Source organism: Symsagittifera roscoffensis, unplaced genomic scaffold (genome assembly GCF_963678635.1).
Source record: "Symsagittifera roscoffensis unplaced genomic scaffold, txSymRosc1.1 SCAFFOLD_472, whole genome shotgun sequence".
Lineage (NCBI taxonomy): Eukaryota > Metazoa > Xenacoelomorpha > Acoela > Convolutidae > Symsagittifera > Symsagittifera roscoffensis.
The window spans coordinates 18,359-41,000 of record NW_026971396.1 but is presented as its reverse complement, the minus strand read 5'-3'; the positions used below and the strand labels follow the sequence as shown (position 1 = coordinate 41,000).

At 32.4% G+C, this 22,642-nt stretch overlaps 1 protein-coding gene across 1 annotated transcript in view; it reads right to left on the bottom strand.

The window, feature by feature from the left end:
* Positions 1 to 4,806: 4,806 nt before the first annotated feature.
* LOC134856430 (uncharacterized) overlaps positions 4,807 to 22,642 on the bottom strand; it is a gene marked incomplete at its 3' end in the record, with an annotated part of 36,183 nt that continues 18,347 nt past the window's right edge. The window contains exon 3 of the mRNA XM_063872712.1: positions 4,807 to 4,992. Coding sequence (XP_063728782.1) covers positions 4,807 to 4,992 — 186 coding nt within the window. The remainder of the gene's footprint in view (positions 4,993 to 22,642) is intronic.

Sequence of the window (22,642 nt, the reverse complement as noted above, 5' to 3'; positions counted from 1 at the left end):
TTGAGCCGGCGGCGCAGAAGTTTTAGCAAAAACAGGGTCTTTGTAGTGCTTTGGAAGAGCTCGGGAAATCAATCTGATTGACCTAAAAAAAAGCCGACAGATTCTAAATCCGCCACTGGATGAGCTAGAATAACAAATGTTATGTTCCTGCTGTTTGCGCCCAAAATCCCAGTCAGGGTCGATTGCTTTTACCGAAATAAATTGACCCTGCTGCATTAACTTTCTATGGTCGATTTCAACGATGGTGAACCTGTGCGATCCCTCCTCGAAGTATTGATCGAACAAGTTGACTCCCAACAGAATGGAATTTTTGAACTGAGAGGAGAAAACGACAGACTATTAAACGACAATCACGAGCTAGAGAAATAAGTACAAAAAAATGGAAAGGTATTCTTCCCTATTGATTTAGCCATTTCATGGTGTGTCTGACGAGGGTGAGCACCCAGTACAATCAACCATGAGGATACGAAGGTGTTATGCGCAATTGCGTGACAAAACAACAAACGAAACTAAGACAAGTTAACATAGAGCAGTTTACTTTTTGCTGCAACTTATTTACAATAGGCAATTTAAATTTTTTTCAGATCAAGCATCAGTGCAAAATTTTCAATAAAAACCTTTCTAATAATTTTATTTCAATATACTCATTCTATCCGATTGGCGTGAAAGAAAATTATTGTATAATCTGTATATAGTATGTATATGGTCTGAAAAAACTCTGTGTATAATCTGTTTATAGTCCTATCTGTTTATAAGCTGTAAATAGGCTGTTTAAAATCTGTTTATAAGCTGTATATAATCATTAAAAACTATGCAGATAAACTTTAGATAATCTGTGGATAATGTGTATATAATCTTCTGTTCATTGTTTTCATAAGAATTGAAACAGAAAAAAACACAGTTTTAGAGTCTTGTGACCTTGATTGAAGATAATTAGTATAAAATTTTTGCTAAATCATAATGCATTCAAAAAAAAATATTTAAACTACGTAACCAAAGTTTTACTTTATAAAACTACAGCAGATCTGAAATCTGTATAATTTCTGATAAAAACTGATTTATTTTTTCCCCGTTGTGTCACTGCGGGCAGTAATTAAACGATAAACAAATTATGTGCACTGAAACAAATTAACTTATCACAACATTTTTTTGGACTGACTGAAAGAGATGATCTCAACCGATTTCCATTTTCAACAAAATCTCTGCAGATCTACCGAAACTATGAAAAATGGCAGTGCAACCAAAACTCAAAGATGTTTGATTAATGAGTCCTAAGCTTTTCCGGCTAAAGACGCATAGCGTGACAAAAAAATTGTTGAACAAGAGATAAACTACTCTTTGAGAAATACGTTCATCAGAAAAATAATAACTATCTCTCAGGCGTCATGAAATTACTGAAGAAGATGCCCTTGTTAGGTGATCTCAAGAAATGTATTAAGCCAGGAAGTGAGAAAAACTTCTCAAAAAGGATAAAAGTATTGGCAAGTAAATTATTGTTGAAATTGTTATCTTTTCAATTACATTCCAAAAGAAAATTTCAGAGGAGAACTGTTCAATTTTAATTGGAAAATTGAGGATGTTTGCAAGCAGTTCTATATGGAAACCCTCACACCGAGGCAAGCTTTGCACTTTGCAGTGGTGAGGAGAGAGCTGAAATGTTATACGAACGATTTAGCCGAGGTTTCCCAAAATAATCCGGGAACAGGTTTAGTCAATGCTGGCAAAACTCGACAAATGGTCAACAAGCCGGTTATGTTATAAGAGAACCAGTAAATGAAATCAAGGGTCAACGTGGAAACAAATTTCATTATTTGTAAACTGGTTAAAATCTAACCATCGAGAGAATTGTGCAGCGCGAAACATTATTTGCAACAGTTGCACGGGTCGAGGACCTTTCGCAAAACCTTGCAAGAAAACGGGGATTGAACCATGTCGATGGTACTAATGACTCCACTCAGTACGAGATAAACGTGATACACAGCTTTGATAACGATAATGACGAAGAATAATTCGGTGTACTCGCATTATGCACAGTGTGGGACAAGACAGGAAATGGAAACCGAAAGTTAGTAAATGTCAAAGTGGGAAAAAGCCAACAGCGCTCAGATTTCAAGATATATTGCGTCAATCCAGCCTATTTCATCCCACAAGGAGAGTTAATTGAGCAAAAGGTAAAGAATAGATTTCAAGCAGTAAAATTATTACCAGTCGAGATACGGATTTTTATCTACAGTGCATTGGACGACGTCACCAATGTCATCTTCTGAATATTGAATCCGAAGGTTAGATCACCAAAAAAGCTGATTTATAAAAAGCCAAGGGGAGACAATGAGGCAGAATGATTGTAGATAAATCGATTCTATACTTGCGAAAGTCTGTAGATTTTTCTGTGTTTAACAGATTTTCATCCATTTTTGTCACTGCGGGTGATCATGGTTATCTAAAAAAGTTTAAAAATCCATTCATTTTCTTAGAATGGAATTGTATGAGGTGCATTTTGTTTTCTTTTTTTTGTGTGCTTCATTTTATAATCTGTGTTTTGCACTGAGAAACAACAAATAAAATGTTTCTGATATGAGAAAACCAATATATTACACAACGATAGAGTTGTAGCTTAATTTCAGTAATTACAGATGCCAAAGTGAATTGAACTGTTGAATTTCACTAATTATTATAAAAAATAATTTTTCATGTATATGCCTACAAATTTTTTTTCAAAAAATCCAGTATTTAAAATCGTGGCCGGTTTTTGACAGAGAAATTTGATATGCTACTTTCTAAAATGGAAAAAAATAACTTCTGATATCGCAGAGAAGTTCATTGATATTTTTGTGTGTGGACTACGTTATGTGCATTTTTTTCTGCTGAAAATTGTTTTTGGAAAACGGTTTTCGTTAAAAAAACTGGTTTAGCGACTAAAAAGAAAACTAAACTATTTTTTTGTGTTTGGAAATTTTGTATTGATCACAAAGTTTTTACACAGTTTTCATAAGTGAAAATGTACGTTAAGCATTTGTACAATTGAAAAATTTGAGAGGAAAAAGTCTCTTAATCATCTTCAAACAATAATAAATTTCAATAATTTACAAGAAAAAAATCAAAAAATAGCAGTTTTATTGGTGAGCACAAAAAATTTTTTGACGTACAAATTTCATGACGTGAAAGAGAACTTTTGATAAACTTTTTTCTCATAAACTACAACAATTGAATTGCATGAGGTTGTAGTTGGTTGCATGGAGGTTGTAGTGGAGACTATGACGATCGACGTACCTGCATGTAGTTTCAAGCGTTAAAAATTGATTCTTTTACGGTTCTAGACCAGTCTAACTAAAGTTGAGAAACAATTGATTTTAACCAAATAATAATTGATTATAAACTCTTCTTTGAAAATCAAATTATACTTGTTATAATCCATTATGATCGACTATAATCGAATATAATCGATTTTTTAAACGTCTTTTTTTTCGATACCCTTAAAATCAATTATAATCGATTATGATCCATTTTTTTATTCAAATATCTAATTCTTTAGTTTTGCACAAAAATCAATTATAATTGATAATTATTGATTTTAATCCTTTCTGTTTGTCCATTTTGTCTTAGAATTTGCATTTAAATTGCTTATGTTTTGTGCTTTTTTTGAAAACGTTGGTTCCTATGAAAAATGATAAAAAATGTTTTTAAAGTTTTCCATTCAATTCAAAGTTATGTAAACCTATTTCATTTCTTTCCCATTAGAATTGCTGTGTGATGAATATTTTAAGCTTTTTTAACCACCAAAACATCAGCAAATTGACTTAGTTTCATGATTGGTTCGGAAGGTTTACTTTTCAACTAACGCGGGAACCTTTCCACTAATATGAAAGGATCTCTATGAAACTTTTGTTTCGTGGTAAAACTTTGTGTTCAGGTGAACCAAATTGTTCAAGAGTTTTTTCTTTCAGAGTTTTTCTTTTTGACACAAAATTGAAAGCCCATAAGATGTAATTCAAATATAGTTTTGAATTGACATAATTTTGGCAAAATAAAAGATTATAATTAATTATAATTTAGTATAATTGATTTTAAAGGTTTTTTGTTAGAACTATAATCCATTATAATCTCTTGGAAAAAAGCACGATTACAACCATTTGTAAATCCTTTAAACACCTAATTTTGGTACTTACTCAATTATAATTGTCAAAATATCATCATAATAATCCGCTATAATCGATTACTTACGCCTAAACTTGAATGCGAGTTTTTAATGTTGTGTTATTACCTAATTAATTAATGCCAAGTTCCTTGTTATAGTTAGCATGAACATCACGTACCGCTGTTGGCGCTGGTGTCTAGTTAAACTCAAGTTGATTCTCTTACGACTTATGTTAACATGTAACAACGTGGTTACTTTCTTAGAAGTGAACCCGGAGAAGTCAGGGACATCAGATATGTGCGTTTCAGAAAAAGCGGGAAGATGAACAAGAGTGAAATTCGTTTTAGATTGAAGAAGTGATTTTGGCACTTGAACAGCTATGTACTTTTCAAACGTTGATACCTCTCTCTCAACATCAGATTCATTTTCTTTCTTCAAGATTAAATCAAAAATAATAAAGACTAATCGAAAAATCGAAAAATAGAAGAACTTTGAAAACTGAAAGATCTTTAGAAAAGCGAAAAAACAAAAGGGTTGCGAATGTGAAGTGACTAAATCTCAACAAAGTAAACCGCAACATGTGTGTAAATTGCATCATGTGGTCTTAGTAAATCGCAACATGTGTGTAACGTGACTGTACTTTGATTTTGTCACCTTGCTAAAACACCTACTTGGTTCGCTGAACTCAGTATGACTTATTGACTTCTCATCCTTCTTCTGTAGTCTTCTGCTCTTCGTGAAGCTGGGCGTTATCTTGCTTGCATTCAAATTCGTTATCAGAACTTGAGGCTCCTGCTGGAATGAAGTCTCCTTCTTGGCCACGTCGATTCCGCTCAATCCTGTGATATCGCTTAAATCTGAAGCATAAGAGCCGCGGCTCAATACATTTATTTACCAAAGTATATAGCCAAAGTCAGTTGCTATTATACTTAGTTCGAACTCGGAATAATCAGAAAGAGTGGCCGAATGCGCAATGGTTTTCAATTTTTTTTGTAAATTAAAAAAAAAATCAGTCTAATCGTTACTGTGCAAGTAGCACGAACTGTTCTAAGCACAGTTTTTGTTTCGACACAGAAAAAAAATTTAAAAATAAGAATCCATTTACGTTGATTTACGTTTTAATTGATGTTCGCATTCCGACAACTCACTCGCCTTGGACGATGCTTGTTTGTGAAATTGGACGGAAAAAAACGCACCCTTAATTATAAATTTTGAGTTTAAGTTTGGGGTAGCTTTATCATAGAGTAATTGTGGATAGGGAACACCGACTGTTCGTCACGCTTTCTTGTTTTCGGCCGAATAGAATTCCCCAACTTTTTGGTCTAATACCGATATCAATCTTACTCTTATTTTTCCTAGTCTCAATAGATCTAATATATACTGGTATTCTTGCGAGATTAGAGGAGAGGAAGAGCAACTGCTTTATAATTGAAAAAATTGTTCTTCTCTGGCTGAAATTATAAATAGTTTCAGCCTTACAAATTTTTGTAAAATTAGGTCATGGATCATTATTGGTTACTTCTAATAAACACTGGTATTCTTGGAAGGTTAGAGAAGAGGAGGATAACTGCTCTCCATTTTAAATTTATTCTTCTCTGGCTGTAACAAAAACTATTTTCAGCCTTAGAAATTATCTAATATATACTGGCATTCTTGCGAGCTTATTGGAAAAGAGGAGCAACTGCTTTCTAATTTAAATTTATTCTCCCTGGAAAACTATGACTAGTTTCAGCCTCACAAGTTATCTAACATATACTGGTACTCTTGCGAGGCTAGAGGAGAGGAGGAGCAACTGCTTTCTAATTTAAATATATTCTTCTCTGGCTGAAACTATGAATAGATTCAGCTTTACAAAGTATCGAATATAAACTGGTATTGTTGCCAGGTTAGGAGAGAGGAGAAGCAACTGCTTTCTAATTTGCATTTGTTCTTCTCTGGCTGAAACTATAAAAAGTTTCAGCCATATAAATTGTTGTAAGTTTAAGTCATTGATCTTGGTTGGTTAACTCCAATAAATACTGGTATTCTTGCAGGGTTAGAAGAGAAGAGGAGCAACTGCTTTCTATTTTAAGTTTATTTTTTTCTGGCTTAAAATATAAAGAGCTTCAGCCTTACAAATTATCTAACCTATACTGGTATTCTTGCGAGGTTAGAGGAGAGTAGGAGCAACTGCTTTCTAATTTTTATTTATTCTTCTCTGGCTGAAACTATAAAAAGTTTCAGCTCTACAACAGTTGTAAGTTTAGGTCATAGACCATGATTGGTAATTTCTAACATAAACTGCTATTCTTTCGAGGTTAGATGAGAGCAGGAGCAACTGTTTTCTACTTTAAATTTATTCTTCTCTGGCTGAAACAATAACAAGTTTAAGCCTTATAAATTATTTATTTAAAATATTCTGGTATTTTTGTGAGAGTAGAGGAGAAGAGGAGCAACTGCTTTCAAAGTTAAATTTATTCTTCTCTGGCTGTAACAAAAACTATTTTCAGCCTTAGAAATTATCTAATATATACTGGCATTCTTGCGAGCTTATTGGAAAAGAGGAGCAACTGCTTTCTAATTTAAATTTATTCTCCCTGGAAAACTATGACTAGTTTCAGCCTCACAAGTTATCTAACATATACTGGTACTCTTGCGAGGCTAGAGGAGAGGAGGAGCAACTGCTTTCTAATTTAAATATATTCTTCTCTGGCTGAAACTATGAATAGATTCAGCTTTACAAAGTATCGAATATAAACTGGTATTGTTGCCAGGTTAGGAGAGAGGAGAAGCAACTGCTTTCTAATTTGCATTTGTTCTTCTCTGGCTGAAACTATAAAAAGTTTCAGCCATATAAATTGTTGTAAGTTTAAGTCATTGATCTTGGTTGGTTAACTCCAATAAATACTGGTATTCTTGCAGGGTTAGAAGAGAAGAGGAGCAACTGCTTTCTATTTTAAGTTTATTTTTTTCTGGCTTAAAATATAAAGAGCTTCAGCCTTACAAATTATCTAACCTATACTGGTATTCTTGCGAGGTTGGAGGAGAGTAGGAGCAACTGCTTTCTAATTTTTATTTATTCTTCTCTGGCTGAAACTATAAAAAGTTTCAGCTCTACAACAGTTGTAAGTTTAGGTCATAGACCATGATTGGTAATTTCTAACATAAACTGCTATTCTTTCGAGGTTAGATAAGAGCAGGAGCAACTGTTTTCTACTTTAAATTTATTCTTCTCTGGCTGAAACAATAACAAGTTTAAGCCTTATAAATTATTTATTTAAAATATTCTGGTATTTTTGTGAGAGTAGAGGAGAAGAAGAGCAACTGCTTTCAAAGTTAAATATATTCTTCTCTGGCTGAAACTATAAATAGTTTCAGCCTTACAATTTTTTATAAGTTTAAGTCATGGATCATGATTGGTTAGTACTAATGTGTACTGGTATTCTTGCGAGGTAAGAGGAGAGGAGGAGCAACTGCTTTTCAAGTTAAATTTATTCTTCTCTGGCTGAAATTTTATACAGATGCTGCCTTACAATTTATCTATATCATAGTGGTGTTCTTGCGAGGCTAGAGGAGATAAGAAGCAACTGCTTTTTAACTTAAACTTATTCTTCTCTAGCTGAAACTACAAATAGTTTCAGCCTTACAATTTATCTAATTCTTACTGTTATTCTTGCGAGGTTAGAGGAGAGGAGGATCATCTGCTTTCCAAGTTAAATTTCTTCTTCTCTGGCTGAAACTTTAATAGTTTCAGCCTTACAAATTATCTATATTATACTGGTGTTCTTGCGAGGTTAGTGGAGATGAGAAGCCATTGCTTTTTAAGTTAAATTTACTCTTCTCTGGCTGAAAATATAAAGAATTTCAGCTTTACCATTTTTGTAAGTTTAAATCATGGACAAATAATTTAAAAAAATACAGCATACTTTTGTTACTTTTTGAAGTGTTAGAAAATGGTACAGACAAATTTGTTCAAACTTTTTTGGAAATGATTTGCAAAATACAACTTTTTTAAAGCTTAAAATAGAATAAATATGAGAAAAAATCAACTCTGATAAGATTCCAATTTTTTTACTTTCCCTTTCAAGTTCGATATTTTCTGATCACGGTTCCACCCGGGTTTACCTCCATTAAATAAATTATTGACCTTCTTTAAAAAACTTTGATATAAAAAAATTGTTTTAGTAGCGTTCTTTTGATAGGTATTCAAATTTGTCTGCAGTGATTGTAAGTAACTTTATTGCCGTTTTTTGTTGTGTGAAATGCCAGTTCTTTGTCAAATTTTTTGTTTGTTTGGTGTGGGAGATCTGGTACTTTTAGTATAGAAAAATTTTGTATGAATAAACGGCTTTGCGGCAGAATAGATGGGTTGACCTCCACACACCGATAATGTTTCTCATACAACTCCATTCAACAAAAAGCATTATCATACGATTCCATACATCAAGTGTATGGTGGAGAAAATGCTTGTCATACAATTTTCATACGTTATCGAAAACAATTGAAAAGAAATTAAACTATTTCTGCGGCTTTTGAGAACAGTTTAACAGACTGGTGACAAAAAAACTGAATTAATTTTTTTTTGAAAAAAATGCTCACCATACAAATAGTTTCAGCTTTACAAATTATCTAAGATATACTGGTATTTTTGCGAGGCTAGAGTAGAGGAGGAGCAACTGCTTTCTAATTTAAATTTATTCTTCTCTGGCTGAAACTATGAATAGATTCAGCTTTACAAAGTATCGAATATAAACTGATATTGTTGCCAGGTTAGGAGAGAGGAGAAGCAACTGCTTTCTAATTCGCATTTGTTCTTCTCTGGTTGAAACTATAAAAAGTTTCAACCATATAAATTTTTGTAAGTTTAAGTCATTGATCATGGTTGGTTAACTCTAATAAATACTGGTATTCTTGCAGGGCTAGAAGAGAGGAGGAGCAACTGCCTTCTATTTTAAGTTTATTTTTTTTCTATTTATTTTTTATGAATAGATTCAGCTTTACAAAGTATCGAATGTAAACTGGTTTTGTTGCCAGGTTAGGAGAGAGGAGGAGCAACTGCTTTCTAATTCGTATTTATTCTTCTCTGGCTGAAACTATGAAAAGTTTCATCTGTACAACAGTTGTAAGTTTAGGTCATGGACCATGATTGGTTAGTTCTAATATAAACTGCTATTATTTCGAGGTTAGATGAGAGGAGGAGCCACTGTTTTCTATTTTAAACTCTCATTCTTCTCTGGCTGAAACAATAAACAGTTTCAGCCTTACAAACTACTTATTTAGTACAATCTGGAGTTTTTGCGAGAATAGAGGAGAAGAGGAGCAACTGCTTTCAATGTTAAATTTATTCTTCTCTGGCTGAAACTATAAAATGTTCCAGACTTACAATTTATTATAAGTTTAAGTCATGGATCATGATTGAATAGTACTAATAAATACTTGTACTCTTGCGAGATTAGGGGAGAGGAGGAGCAACTGATTTTTAAGTTAAGTTTATTCTTCTCTGGCTGAAACTATGAATAGTTTCAGCTTTACAAAGTGTCTAATGTATACTAGTATTCTTGCGAGGTTAGAGGAGAGGAGGAGCAACTGCTTTCTAAGTTGAATTTATTCTTCTCTGGCTGAAACTATAAATAGTTTCAGACTTACAATTTATTATAAGTTTAAGTAATGGCTCATGATTGGTTAGTACTAATAAATACTTGTATTCTTGCGAGATTAGAGGAGAGGAGGACCAACTGCTTTCTAAATTAAGTTTATTCTTCTCTGGTTGAAACTATGAATAGTTTCAGCTTTACAAAGTATCTAATGTATACTGGTATTCTTCCGAGGTTAGATGAGAGGAGGAGCAACTGTTTTCTATTTTAAACTTATTCTTCTCTGACTGAAACAATAAACAGTTTCAGCCTTACAAACTATTTATTTAGTATAATCTGGAGTTTTTGCGAGAAGAGAGGAGAAGAAGAGCAACTGCTTTCAAAGTTAAATTTATTCTTCTCTGGTTGAAGCTATAATTAGTTTCAGACTTACAATTTATTTTAAGCTTAAGTCATGGCTCATGATTGGTTAGTACTAATAAATACTTGTAATCTTGCGAGATTAGAGGAGAAGAGGAGCAACTGCTTTCTAAGTTAAGTTTATTCTTCTCTGGCTGAAACTATGAATAGTTTCAGCTTTACAAAATATCTAATGTATACTGGTATTCTTGCGAGGTTAGATGAGAGGAGGAGCAACTGTTTTCTATTTTAAACTTATTCTTCTCTGACTGAAACAATAATCAGTTTCAGCCTTACAAACTATTTATTTAGTATAATCTGGAGTTTTTGCGAGAAGAGAGGAGAAGAAGAGCAACTGCTTTCAAAGTTAAATTTATTCTTCTCTGGTTGAAGCTATAATTAGTTTCAGACTTACAATTTATTTTAAGCTTAAGTCATGGCTCATGATTGGTTAGTACTAATAAATACTTGTAATCTTGCGAGATTAGAGGAGAGGAGGAGCAACTGCTTTCTAAGTTAAGTTTATTCTTCTCTGGCTGAAACTATGAATAGTTTCAGCTTTACAAAATATCTAATGTATACTGGTATTCTTGCGAGGTTAGAGGAGAGGAGGAGCAACTGCTTTCTAAGTTCGATTTATTCTTCTCTGGCTGAAACTAAAAATAATTTCAGCCTCACCAATTTTATAAATTTAAGTCACGAACAAATATTTTAAAAAAAACGTAGTAATTGGTACTTTTTGAAGTGTCAGAAAATGGTAAAAACAAAATTGTTAAAACTATTTTTCAAAGCTTAAAATAGAATTATTATGAAAAAAATCAACACTGATAAGATTCCAATTATTTACATTCTGTTTCAAGTTCGATATTTTTTGATCACGGTTCTACCCGGGTTGACCTCTATTAAAAAAAACCATTCACCTTCATTAAAGAAATTCGATATAAAAAAATGCTTTTATAGCGTTCTTTTGATAGGTATTCAAATTTGACTCCAGTGACTGCAAGTAATTTTATTGCCGTTTTTTGTTGAGTGAAATGCCAATTATTTGTCAAATTTTTTAAATTGTTTGGTGTGGGAGAACTGGTACTTTTAGTATAGAAAAATTTTGTATAAGTAAACGGCTTCTCGGCAGAATAGCTCGGGTTGACCTCCACACACCGATAATGTTTCTCATACAACTCCATTCAAAAAAAATCATTATCAGATGATTCCATACTTCAAGTCTATGGAAAAAATGCGTGTCATACAATTTTCATATGTTATCGAAAACAATAATTACGAGGCCAAACTGTGCTTTCTCTGCATTGTTCGCGGAATCTGTAACAGGCCAAAATAAGATTTGTCGCAGAATCCGAAACATTGGTAGTTTTCTTTGATCTTCTATGCTGTTTTGGATTCCACAAACAAAAACCTAAATCATTGTATGGCTCAAAATTGCTCGAAAAATAGGCGAATTTGCGGAATCCGCGACTGTATTTGCGGAATCCAGAAAAGTTTGTGGAATCCACAAACAAATGATAGAATTTTTGTATCGTTAAATTGAGCTGTTGCGGAATCCGCAACTGTAAGTGGAATCCGCAAATTGTAAGTGGAATCCGCATTTTGTTTGCGAACTCCTTTACATATGTTTACTTTTGTAGTAGCCTTTGAAATGATATCTTTTGAATACGTGATTTGATTTCATTAGAATAGAAATTTGCTAGAATAAAAGTTTACAAGAATAGATCAGTAATTGGGATCAATGGAATCCCAATTACTGACCAGTATTTGGGATCGATGAAATCCCAAATACTGAACTAACTTGACGATTTGGCAAAACTAAATGACTAGAATAGAAGTTTGCTAGAATAGAAATTTAATAGAATAGATCAGAGTTTGGGATTATTCGACGATTTGGAATATGAAATTATTCGACGATTTGCTATGCGTTGGAATTCCAATCACTCTCAACCTAATCACTCCAAATAATGAATATATTCCATATTTATTCCACATTATTTCAGTTTTTGAGATTCCATCAACCTGACCAGTACTTGGGTTCGATGGAATCCCAAATACTGACATCATTTGGCGGCATGCTGTGTGTTGTGTTTCCTTACACTATCATTCCAATGACTACAATTATTGCATTTATTCGGCATTATGCTTCCAAAATCAGTATTTGGGATTGACGTAATCCCAAATACTGACCCAATTTGTCGATATGCTTTGTGTTCCACACACTGTCAACTCAATGACTCAAATATTGAAATTATTCGGTGTTGTGTTTCCAAAATACTAAAAACTGACATCCACCGATTTAGGTAACCAATGCTTTAGGACTTGTTCGTGGATTCCGCTGCCAATGGTTGAATGTTTGCTTCTAAATTCCGCATTGCTTAAGATAAGAATTCAAGCTCAGCTTTTAATTGTTTACATGCAAGTTCAGAATAGAATAAACTTCGGAATCCACTTACAGCTTGCGGAATCCACTTACATTTGCGGATTCCGCTTATATTTTGCGGAGTCCACTCACAATTTTGCAACCCAGAACAACTAGCTATATTTGCTTGTTGCGGAATCCGCAACAAAACAAATGTGCCGACAAAATTTACGTTACAGGTATTTGTAAGCGGAATCCACTGAGATTTTGTTTGTGGAATCCACTTACATTTTGGAACATATTTTAAGACTTGTCTCTGGAATCCAGGAACATACAGACACAAATTTGTGCTCCTATCAGTGCACAGTTTGGCCTCGTAATGATTTTAAAAAATTAAACCGTTTCTGCGGCTTTTTGAGAACATTTTAACAGACTGGTGACAAAAAAACTGAAATGAAATTTTTTTAATGAAAAAAATGCTTACCATACAATTTCCATATAGGATAAAAAAATTTTGAATAAAATTGACAGTAATTTTTGAAAATTTGCTCCAAAAATTTTTTTTTTCAAGCGCAAATTGAATTTTGTACGCAAACAAACATTTTCCGATAAAATTTTTTTGCACGCTAAATTTAATTTTTTGTGCGCATAACGTAGCCCTGGATATGATATTAGTGGCTTTTTTTCTTTTCACTTTTGTTTTTCGAAAACGCCTCTGAAAATTCCAATTTCTTTTGTATGACGTGTTTATCTATGCCTTGATCAGTGTCTGATAATTTGAAAATTCAAAAATTTTTAAAAACGATCTTTAAAAAAGTTTGCCAGAAATTGAAAGTTTGTTACTTTTTTTATGTTTTATATGAAAGACAGCTCAAAAACAATTCAGGTCGTTTTCTATGCATTGTAAATGCAAGACCGTCCAACCTTTGGTGCTTTGAGTAACCAAGGTCTTTGTCACCCGTGTTCGATTGAAAACACAACCAAAAACTTGTCAGAAAATAAATTTAGCAACAAAAAACAACTTTTTGGCTTATGGAGGAAACAGCTATCATACAATTTCCTTTTAGGGGAAAATGTTTTTTATAGAGCTTTCATACATTTTCCTGTACGTAAGGAATTGTATGGAATTGCATGAAAATATATTTCCCATTTATGAGAATAGTATGATAAGCATTTTTGGTCAACCCGGGAGCTTTGTTTTAATTGCCCTACTTTATTTGCATTGTATGTACAATCCAAAATAACAAAGAGCCAAGAACTTTGATTACACCTCGTGCCCTGATTAGTAATTTTCCGATTGACCTTAGCAAAGTCGTATAATTTTATTTTGAATAGCAAAATTATGGTGTTTTAGTTAGAGTAGGCCCAAAAAAGAAAGAAAAGACTGCTCGTATCAGGGCGAAGCCCTGAATGTTCCGACCGCCTCTTAAGGTCTATGGAGCAGTAATAACATGGAAAAATTAAATGAAATAACACAAAATGGAACAAATTTTTTCCTCAAATTTGAATATTTTTTAAATGAAAATCATCCCACCACACGCCATATAAAGTACAAAAAAATAGATCTCTCTCCTTGTAACAAATCAATTATGGCAAATAGGCTATCTTCAACCATTTTGGAACGATTTCTAAAACGGATTAACTTTCCGCTTACACTTTAATAGCGCAAAAAATATCTTTTCTAATTTGAGCTCAGGGCAACAATAACTTTCGAATGATATAAAAAAATACCGTCAAAAATGGCTAGTTAAAAAGTCGAAATTTGTCTGAAGAAAAAAAAACCCACCCGATCACAATATTCCGTTTCTTTCGTATCGAAAGTCGGAACCATAAACATTTTGCTTATTACTCTAGTTGATAAATTTACTTTCCTGCACTGTCTTGGAACCTGATCCAAACTATATGTTATTATTGGTTATAATCGAGATATTTTATCCCTATAGAACATGAAAGACTAACCAATCATACACCATCTAACTAACAACCCATTTATTTGTAAGTGTTGAAATTACTTGTAATTTCAGCACCAGAGCATTTAGAATTTAACTTACAATTTAGTTGCTTTTTCCAAGAGGCCGACTCGTAACAAACCAGTATACTCTAGATCTATTGAGACAAAGAGAAATAAGAGTAAGATTAAGGTCGGTATTAGCCTAAGAAGTTGCACGATTCTATCCGGCCGAAAATATGATAGCGTGACGAGCAGACGGTGTACCCTATCTGAAATTACTCTTTGAGTTAGAGCTTATCCCAACTCATCTGGTGCGACTATAAGTCTCTAATAAGACCTTAAGGAATAAAATAGCTTAGAACTAACCAAAAATAGATTAGACTTAGACAAATATTCACAAAAATGTTACACGATAATAATTTAATTGAAATGTCTCTACGACTCAATAGATCAGAGCCTTTATTCCGAACAATACGAGAACTACCCGGTATTGGAAGAAAACCTCGGACAAGAGACGATATACGACTACAAAGGAATTTACCCGTAAGTTTCATGGTCGTACGGCAAAAGCCAACACAAACTTTTATATTTAGAGTTTTATTAGCAATGAATTTAGCTTTTCATTTGCAGACATAATATCATTGAAGAAAAATTTTCATCAATTATTACAGGCTAAACTTATTATTGTACAATAACGACTGATAAAAACAACACTAGTCGTTTCCTTTAATCTGCAGTAAATTTGAAAAAGTTAGTAATACATAAATACACAAATTGTTATTAATACATAAATCATTTCTTCGTCTCAGCTTCATCACCTACACATAACAAGCAAATCATAAAACCACTAACATCATCAAAAACTAAACTTTTTTTATCAATTAAACTTTAAATTGCTTTAAAAAGGCCTAATCTAATTTTTACTTTTACAAAAACTAAATTTTTAAAATTTAACAGATCATGAAGGCTTTCCTTGGATCTCCATTTCATTTTTATCTTAATTAATTTTTATATCATTAAATTTTTATCCTGATCATCAAGGCATATCCTTGGATCAAATAGAACAATTTTGTTCTCCCCCACAAAATTAGCAGAGTTTCTGACGACGTCGAACGTCGATTCACTATCCAACCCTTTCTTAAGACCCAGGACTAACAGAAATTTTCAATCACACTAACCATTCTAATTAGGATAGACAGTGAAGAACTTCGGTTATTCATCCTTCACTTGATCCCCCCTCTTGCCTAACCCTGATAATACTTAAACTTAGTAAGTTTAAAATAGTATCTAACGAACTACTTGTGTTCTAATTATACCTGAACCTTGTGGATCGATTTACTATTCACCAACCCTTGATTACAAATCACTACCCCTAGGTAAGATTAAGTATTAAAACACCTTAACTTAGACTAGCCACGAGAAAGTAAAAATCATTCTCAGGAATCGATACATGCTTTTCTCTCCAACCCTGAATACAAGACCCAAGTTAGGCTAACCCGAAAAAATTGTAAGAACTAACAGTTTAAGCATTAAAAATCACTAATCCAAATATTGCATCCGTCATCCTAAACCTTATGTCACTAGACAATTTAGGAAAATAACAAACAATCATATTACACATTTTTGAAATAAACAACGAAAAATATGATCTCGTAATCACTCCACACAGAAAGTCAACATGATCGATTAGAACAAAACGACGAACAATCAAACAAAAAATTTTAAGCAAACAAAGACAGATTAGACGAAAAAAAATTTCAAAACAAAGAAGCGCATTCTCCGAATCAGAAACAAGTCATTTAGAAGAACTTTATAGATTAAAAGTCTCCGTAAAAAAGAATTACCAAGTTAATGATACATTATATTTTTCTGACTCAGAAACCACATCAGATTCATCAATACAAGGAAAACGCAGAATAAAAAACACATACAAAAACAAACCAGTACGACTATACAATTCGAATCAACCAATAAAACGTTATAAATTGACAGTAATAAAGCACAAAATTGAGTCAAAAGGAAGAAAGTGAAAATGAAAACTCCATCCTCCCATTTATAACTAATTCCCTCACTGACGACAGAGGACAAACAAAATTTTGTCAAAATTTATTAGCAAATTTATTTGAAAGAGGAGTTAGTCCATGCACAGCAGAAGGAATATGTAACCTAACACAACAGTAAGGAATCTATAGCATAGAAATACAGACCCCAAGTAAATTTCATGGTAGGTATCTACTTGAAACAGACGACGTAGATATATAAATCTCAAAAGTATTCACAGAATACATAAAAAACATACAACACCAAAATTCACCAAGAGCAAATTCAATATTTACTAATGAAGTATTTCGAATAATTTATAGCTATCTATCTATATTAGAAAAACCAGAATCCCAATGAACTTCAACAATTGAAACATCAAAACATACAACTGTAAGACATGAAATCGCGATATTTTCTGAATATCTAAATGCAATCCGTGAATATTTAACTAGTAACGACGTTTCAAAAAAATTTAAACACAATTTACAAAAAATCTTGGCATGGTTTATCATAGATTATTTCACACATAATCTTGATCTAATCTCACAAGCAAGAAAAAATTTCTGACCCCAAAATTTAACAGATGATACAGTATTAGCAGAACAATCAGATTGTGTTTGGGACTCTGAATGGTTTCATCCATTATTTATCAACATACCAACAGATATTTTAAGTCAAGCTATTAGCACAATAACTATACACAAAGATTATATTAAGATATACCCACTCACAACTGATGCGACGCCTTTAAACTATATTTCATTCCTACCCGATAGAACACAAAATAATACCCTAAATTCAACTGTCATACAACAAGAACATCTAAATGAAACTAGGAATCTCACACAACAAGATATCTTACAATCCAAGACCCAAAAACCCAACCTTACCACAGATAACATTACAATCCACGGTTAAACCCACAGTTTTACCAAAATACCCACATGTGAACTATCAACCATTTAGACCAATGACGAAACCAATACAAAACAAAAAACATTCACTGGAAATAATTTTGCAGAACACAATAATAACTATGTAAATAGACCACAAACATCTACATCTTTTCGCCCAAATACTCAAAATCATTTATTTTCACAAAGACAAAAATTTCAACAACCAACAGCAACGTCACTAAATTTCCACGAATTTCACAAGACCAAAGTGAAAATTATCCATTTTTTCAACAGCGTAAAAACACTTAACAAAACCAAAGTAAGCACAAAACACCTTATTATACATCTAATTATTTATCATCAGATAATGATGACTACTGTCAACCAGATTTTTTTGCACCATATACACAAGAATACCGTGTAAAACCACCTCGATCAAATCAAGCATCTCAAAAAACAAATTTTTAACCACAAAACCTAGCTAATACACAAAATCACCAACCATTGCAAACGCAAAACCCAACCTATGCACAACTATATCAACCAACACAAATACAGAACCCAGTTAACACAGACTATTATCAACCAACACAAATGCAAAATGAAATCCCACTACCTTATTATTTACAACAACACGAAATCACAGAAAGTCAACTTACAAATTTTTCCCGAATGCCAAATGCCGCAGAATCACTACAGATGACTATGAATCCATACCTAATGGGTGGCTCATCAATGCAATCAAACAAACCATTGATGGTATTCACCGGCACAGATCCTGAATATTCTGTAGAAGATTATTTAAATGCAATCACATCAAATTTAATTTTGAACATAGGACCTGAACCCATAAATACGCCACTTCACCAAAATTGGATACATAGACGCACAGCGTTAATACAAACCACAATTGATCGCGCAGCTCAAAAATAGTTTTCAGTTTCACCTATAGATATAAAATCAGCTTGGAAAACATTCACACAAGAATTCACACAAGAATTCTCACAAGAAAACATTCACACAAGATCGAAACACTAGTCCGAAAAGCATACTCACTAATCACTCATGATTATAAAAACACAAAAATGACAGAAACTCTAATGATGACTGTGACACCTCAATTACGAAAAATAGCAATTAAAAAGGGAGCATCACATCCTTCCTCAATTCGAGAACCAGATTTAGATTTCAGAAAACTAGTAGATAAACTAGAACAAGCAGAAATCACTATAAAACTAGAGGAAACAGAAAATCTCAAATTACAGTACGTTAATAATATTCAAACAACTACAACACAAATAAATAATTCACATAACTCAGATACAGATCTATCCGAAAAAATCACTGAAATTCTGAATATATATGAGAAAAACCCAAATTTTGAAGGTAAACCATCATTTAAAAAATGGTGTAACTATTGCTGAAGATACGGACACAGCATTGCTGAATGCAGACAAAAACAGCAAGACAGTCAAAATAAACCACAAAAGTACGAAGAACCAAATAAATCATTCCATCAATATGTGAAAAAAGATCAAAATTTACCAAACGAAAACATTCACAGTAACAATAGCTCTGAAAATACCACTCCCAAATAGCTCAAATCATTCAAGAAATCAATCACCTTATAACTCTAACTACAGAGGTAGATCACCAGATAGAAGAAATTCACGAAATCCCTCACAAAATAGATATAGTCGATCATACAGTAGAAATACCCATTATCGAAATAGTTATTCACGATCAAACTCAAACAGACAGAATTATTCGTTTGATACCAGTTCCCATTCACATCCTCGGAATAGACACTATTCAAATGAAAGATCAGCAAACTCATCATAAAATAGACACAGAAATTATTCTAACAATAGGAACAGAAGTTATTCAAATAATCGAAACCAACAAAATAACAATCGATCACGAGAATATTCAAACAATAGATCAAATCACCAAAGATATAATTACAACAATGGTCAAAATAGATCGCGAGATAATTCACAAAATAGGAAGTCAAACTATAAAAATAGACAAAGAAATTATTCTCAATCACCTTATAGAAATAACACACGTTATACAGATTCTCAAAATAAATATAGGAGTAATATGCCAAATCATTTGAGACAAATAAATCAAGTACAAACAACTGAAGAAACTATTTCAGACCCCCCTGGTATTGATAATACAGAAAGTACTGAATTGCAACTAAATCACATCAATTGCGAATCTACAGATAGAGAAAGCGATACAGAAAATACAGTTTCAGTCAACACGATAAACGTTCAAGATGACTATGAAACTCTTAGGCACGAACAACCGTTTCATTCACATGTCTACAAACAACTGACGAAACAAATTCAGACCCCCCTGGTATTGATAACACAGAAACTACTGAATTACAATTAAATCACATTAATTGTGAACCAATAGACAGTGAAAGTGATATAGAAAACACACTTGTAGTCAACATGATAAAAGTTGAAAATGATTATGAAACTGTTACATACGAACAACCTTTTGATTCACATATTTGCAAAAAATCACTTGGAATTAATTTTAGATTATCAAACTAGACCTAGAAGTAATAACATACCAATACAAAAAATAGTAATTGAAGTAAAGACATCAAACGAACCTGAAACAGAACAAGAATATGTTCTAGTACAAATTACATTTACCAGAATATACCAAAATAACAACCAAAAGAAAAAATTTGGACAATCCCCTTTCTTTCAGAAAGTCCAAAAAGTAAGCAGATTTTCAACCACCAGAGCTTGAAATAGATTTTTTAATAGACTATGGAGTAGAATAAAATATCATAAATATTCCAACTTAGAATGAAATCAAAACCCTACATTCGAAACTTACACCTGTAAAAACAACCAGTAGACTAGCAACAGCACAAGGCTCAGCATTAACAAATTATGGAAATATTCAACTTTTCCTTGTTCCTACTAAAACAGTGGAACAAAATAAACTTCTCAATAAACCTTTTAAACAAATATTCCATATCACAGATATAAAAAACAATACTATTGGAATTCCATTCATCACAAAATACATACCAACTATTAATAGTTTAGATAGTAAAATTAATTTAAAGATAAATATACAAGGATGCAAAACATCGCATTAACATTTTTCGAAGAATGAACAGACAACCAACATTCTTTTCAAAAATTTACCCCATCTATAATAAAGAAAGAAAACATCCTAAACCACTCTCAGGTTTTGTTTACGAATTTCCAACTAAACAAGTTCACTAGTACGACAAAAATCAAAACAGACAACATCTCTATAAATCAGACTTTGAATTTAGACCAATTCACAAATTTTTTAGAGTAAAAAAAGTTTCATCCATAAAATACATGAAAACTGAAACTCCAATAATATCTCTCTACACGTGTAAAATAATTCACCAGACAAAATCACCCTACCTTTAGGACTCCTAGGATATTGTGAAACTAATGCAACAACTTCCCCCACAAAAAAATAGCATAAATAGTAAATAATATATTACAACTACTAGATATATGTCAATCAACAATCCTCGATGAATAACTATCAATAAATAATATAATAAGCAATGAAAAAAAAAACACAACTTATTTCACAAAAACACCTTATTTTAAACCAATATTCAAAATATCACACTATACAGAACAACAACAAAAATTCTTGACAAGGTTCAATTTTCAACACTCTCAATTAAGACAAAATGAATTTGAAAAATTAGCCGATTTACTCTTAAGATATCCAACAGTTTATGCAATATCTAAATTTAACTTTGGAAAAATAAGTTCACCACTACAATTACCCTTGAAACCTGACGCAAATTTCATAAAACAAAGAGCAAGTAAAGTACCAATTCACTTACATGACAAAGTTAATAGATTATTTGACATTCTAGAACAATACAAAATTATATCTCCAGTAAATACGGAATAACAACCAAAAGGAAACCTTTATTAACCTTCTTATTATCCTCGCCAAAGGAGAATCACTAAAAATGGTTTTAGACGCTACATACCTCAATTCACTAATTGATGAATCCAAATATAAATGGCCAATAGAACCAATCCAAGTAATTTTAACAAAAATAAACGGCAAATATTTCACAACCGCAGACATGAATAGTGTATACAAGCAAATGCCACTAGATGAACAATCACGACGATTAACACAATTTGTTATTGGAAATCAACAATACGAATTCAACAGATTGTTCTATGGCATATCCATAGGACCAGCAGTTTTCTCAGCCTTCATGAGTAAAATTTTTTGATCACTCATACTTAGTAAAAAAGCAATCACAAACTTAGACGATGTCTTTATGCAATCACAAACAAAAAATGAAATTTTCATAGTTCTAGAAAAATATCATCAATGTTTATCGAACGAAAACATGAAAGGAGCCCCAGATAAATCACATTTTTTTCTTAGCACGAGTAAAACTTCTTGGACACTCATAGAAAAAGACACAATAACCCCACTGAAATCACGAATTGACGCAATTCAAAAAATAATTGGAATGTTAAATTTCTTATGTAAATACGTATATAAAATGCAATTGTATTTAAGACCATTCTATAACATTCTTAGACAACAAAATAATTTTGAATGGACAACAGAACATCAAACACGATTTGAAGAAATAAAAAAACAGTGAACAAATTTCAAACACAATCCTAGATCCTAGTCAACCATTTTATGCAATGTGCGATGCTTCAAATTTTGGCATCGGAGCAGCTTTATCACAATCCCACAATGGAACAAATAAAATGAATCTTATATCAGCAAACTCTCGTCTTTTTACACAAACTGAATCACTCTTATGAGAGAATGCACAGCTATTATATATACTTTAACAGAATATGCATTTTTGATACTTGGATCCAAACATCCAACAGTTTTATTTACATCCACAAACCTATCATATTTCTTTTTACACAAAAATCAAATCCAAATAATAGAGTTTATAGATTTCAACTAATTTTAATGAATTTTCCAAACTTACACATAGTATGAACAGCAGGAAAAAACCTTGCACCACCTGACTCTTTTAGTAAAAATACACCACCTGAACTATTAACAAGAAAAACAACAGTTGAAATACCACAAAATATGAACTTCTATCTCGCTAAAGATGAAACTTCACCACCATTAGAATGTAAATATGCGGTAAAAACTGATATAGAACAATCACAAATTAACCATCTACAACATTTTCTACTCTATTTAGATTGTCAAAACAACCATTATGAAAAAGATTTATTAGGCACATCT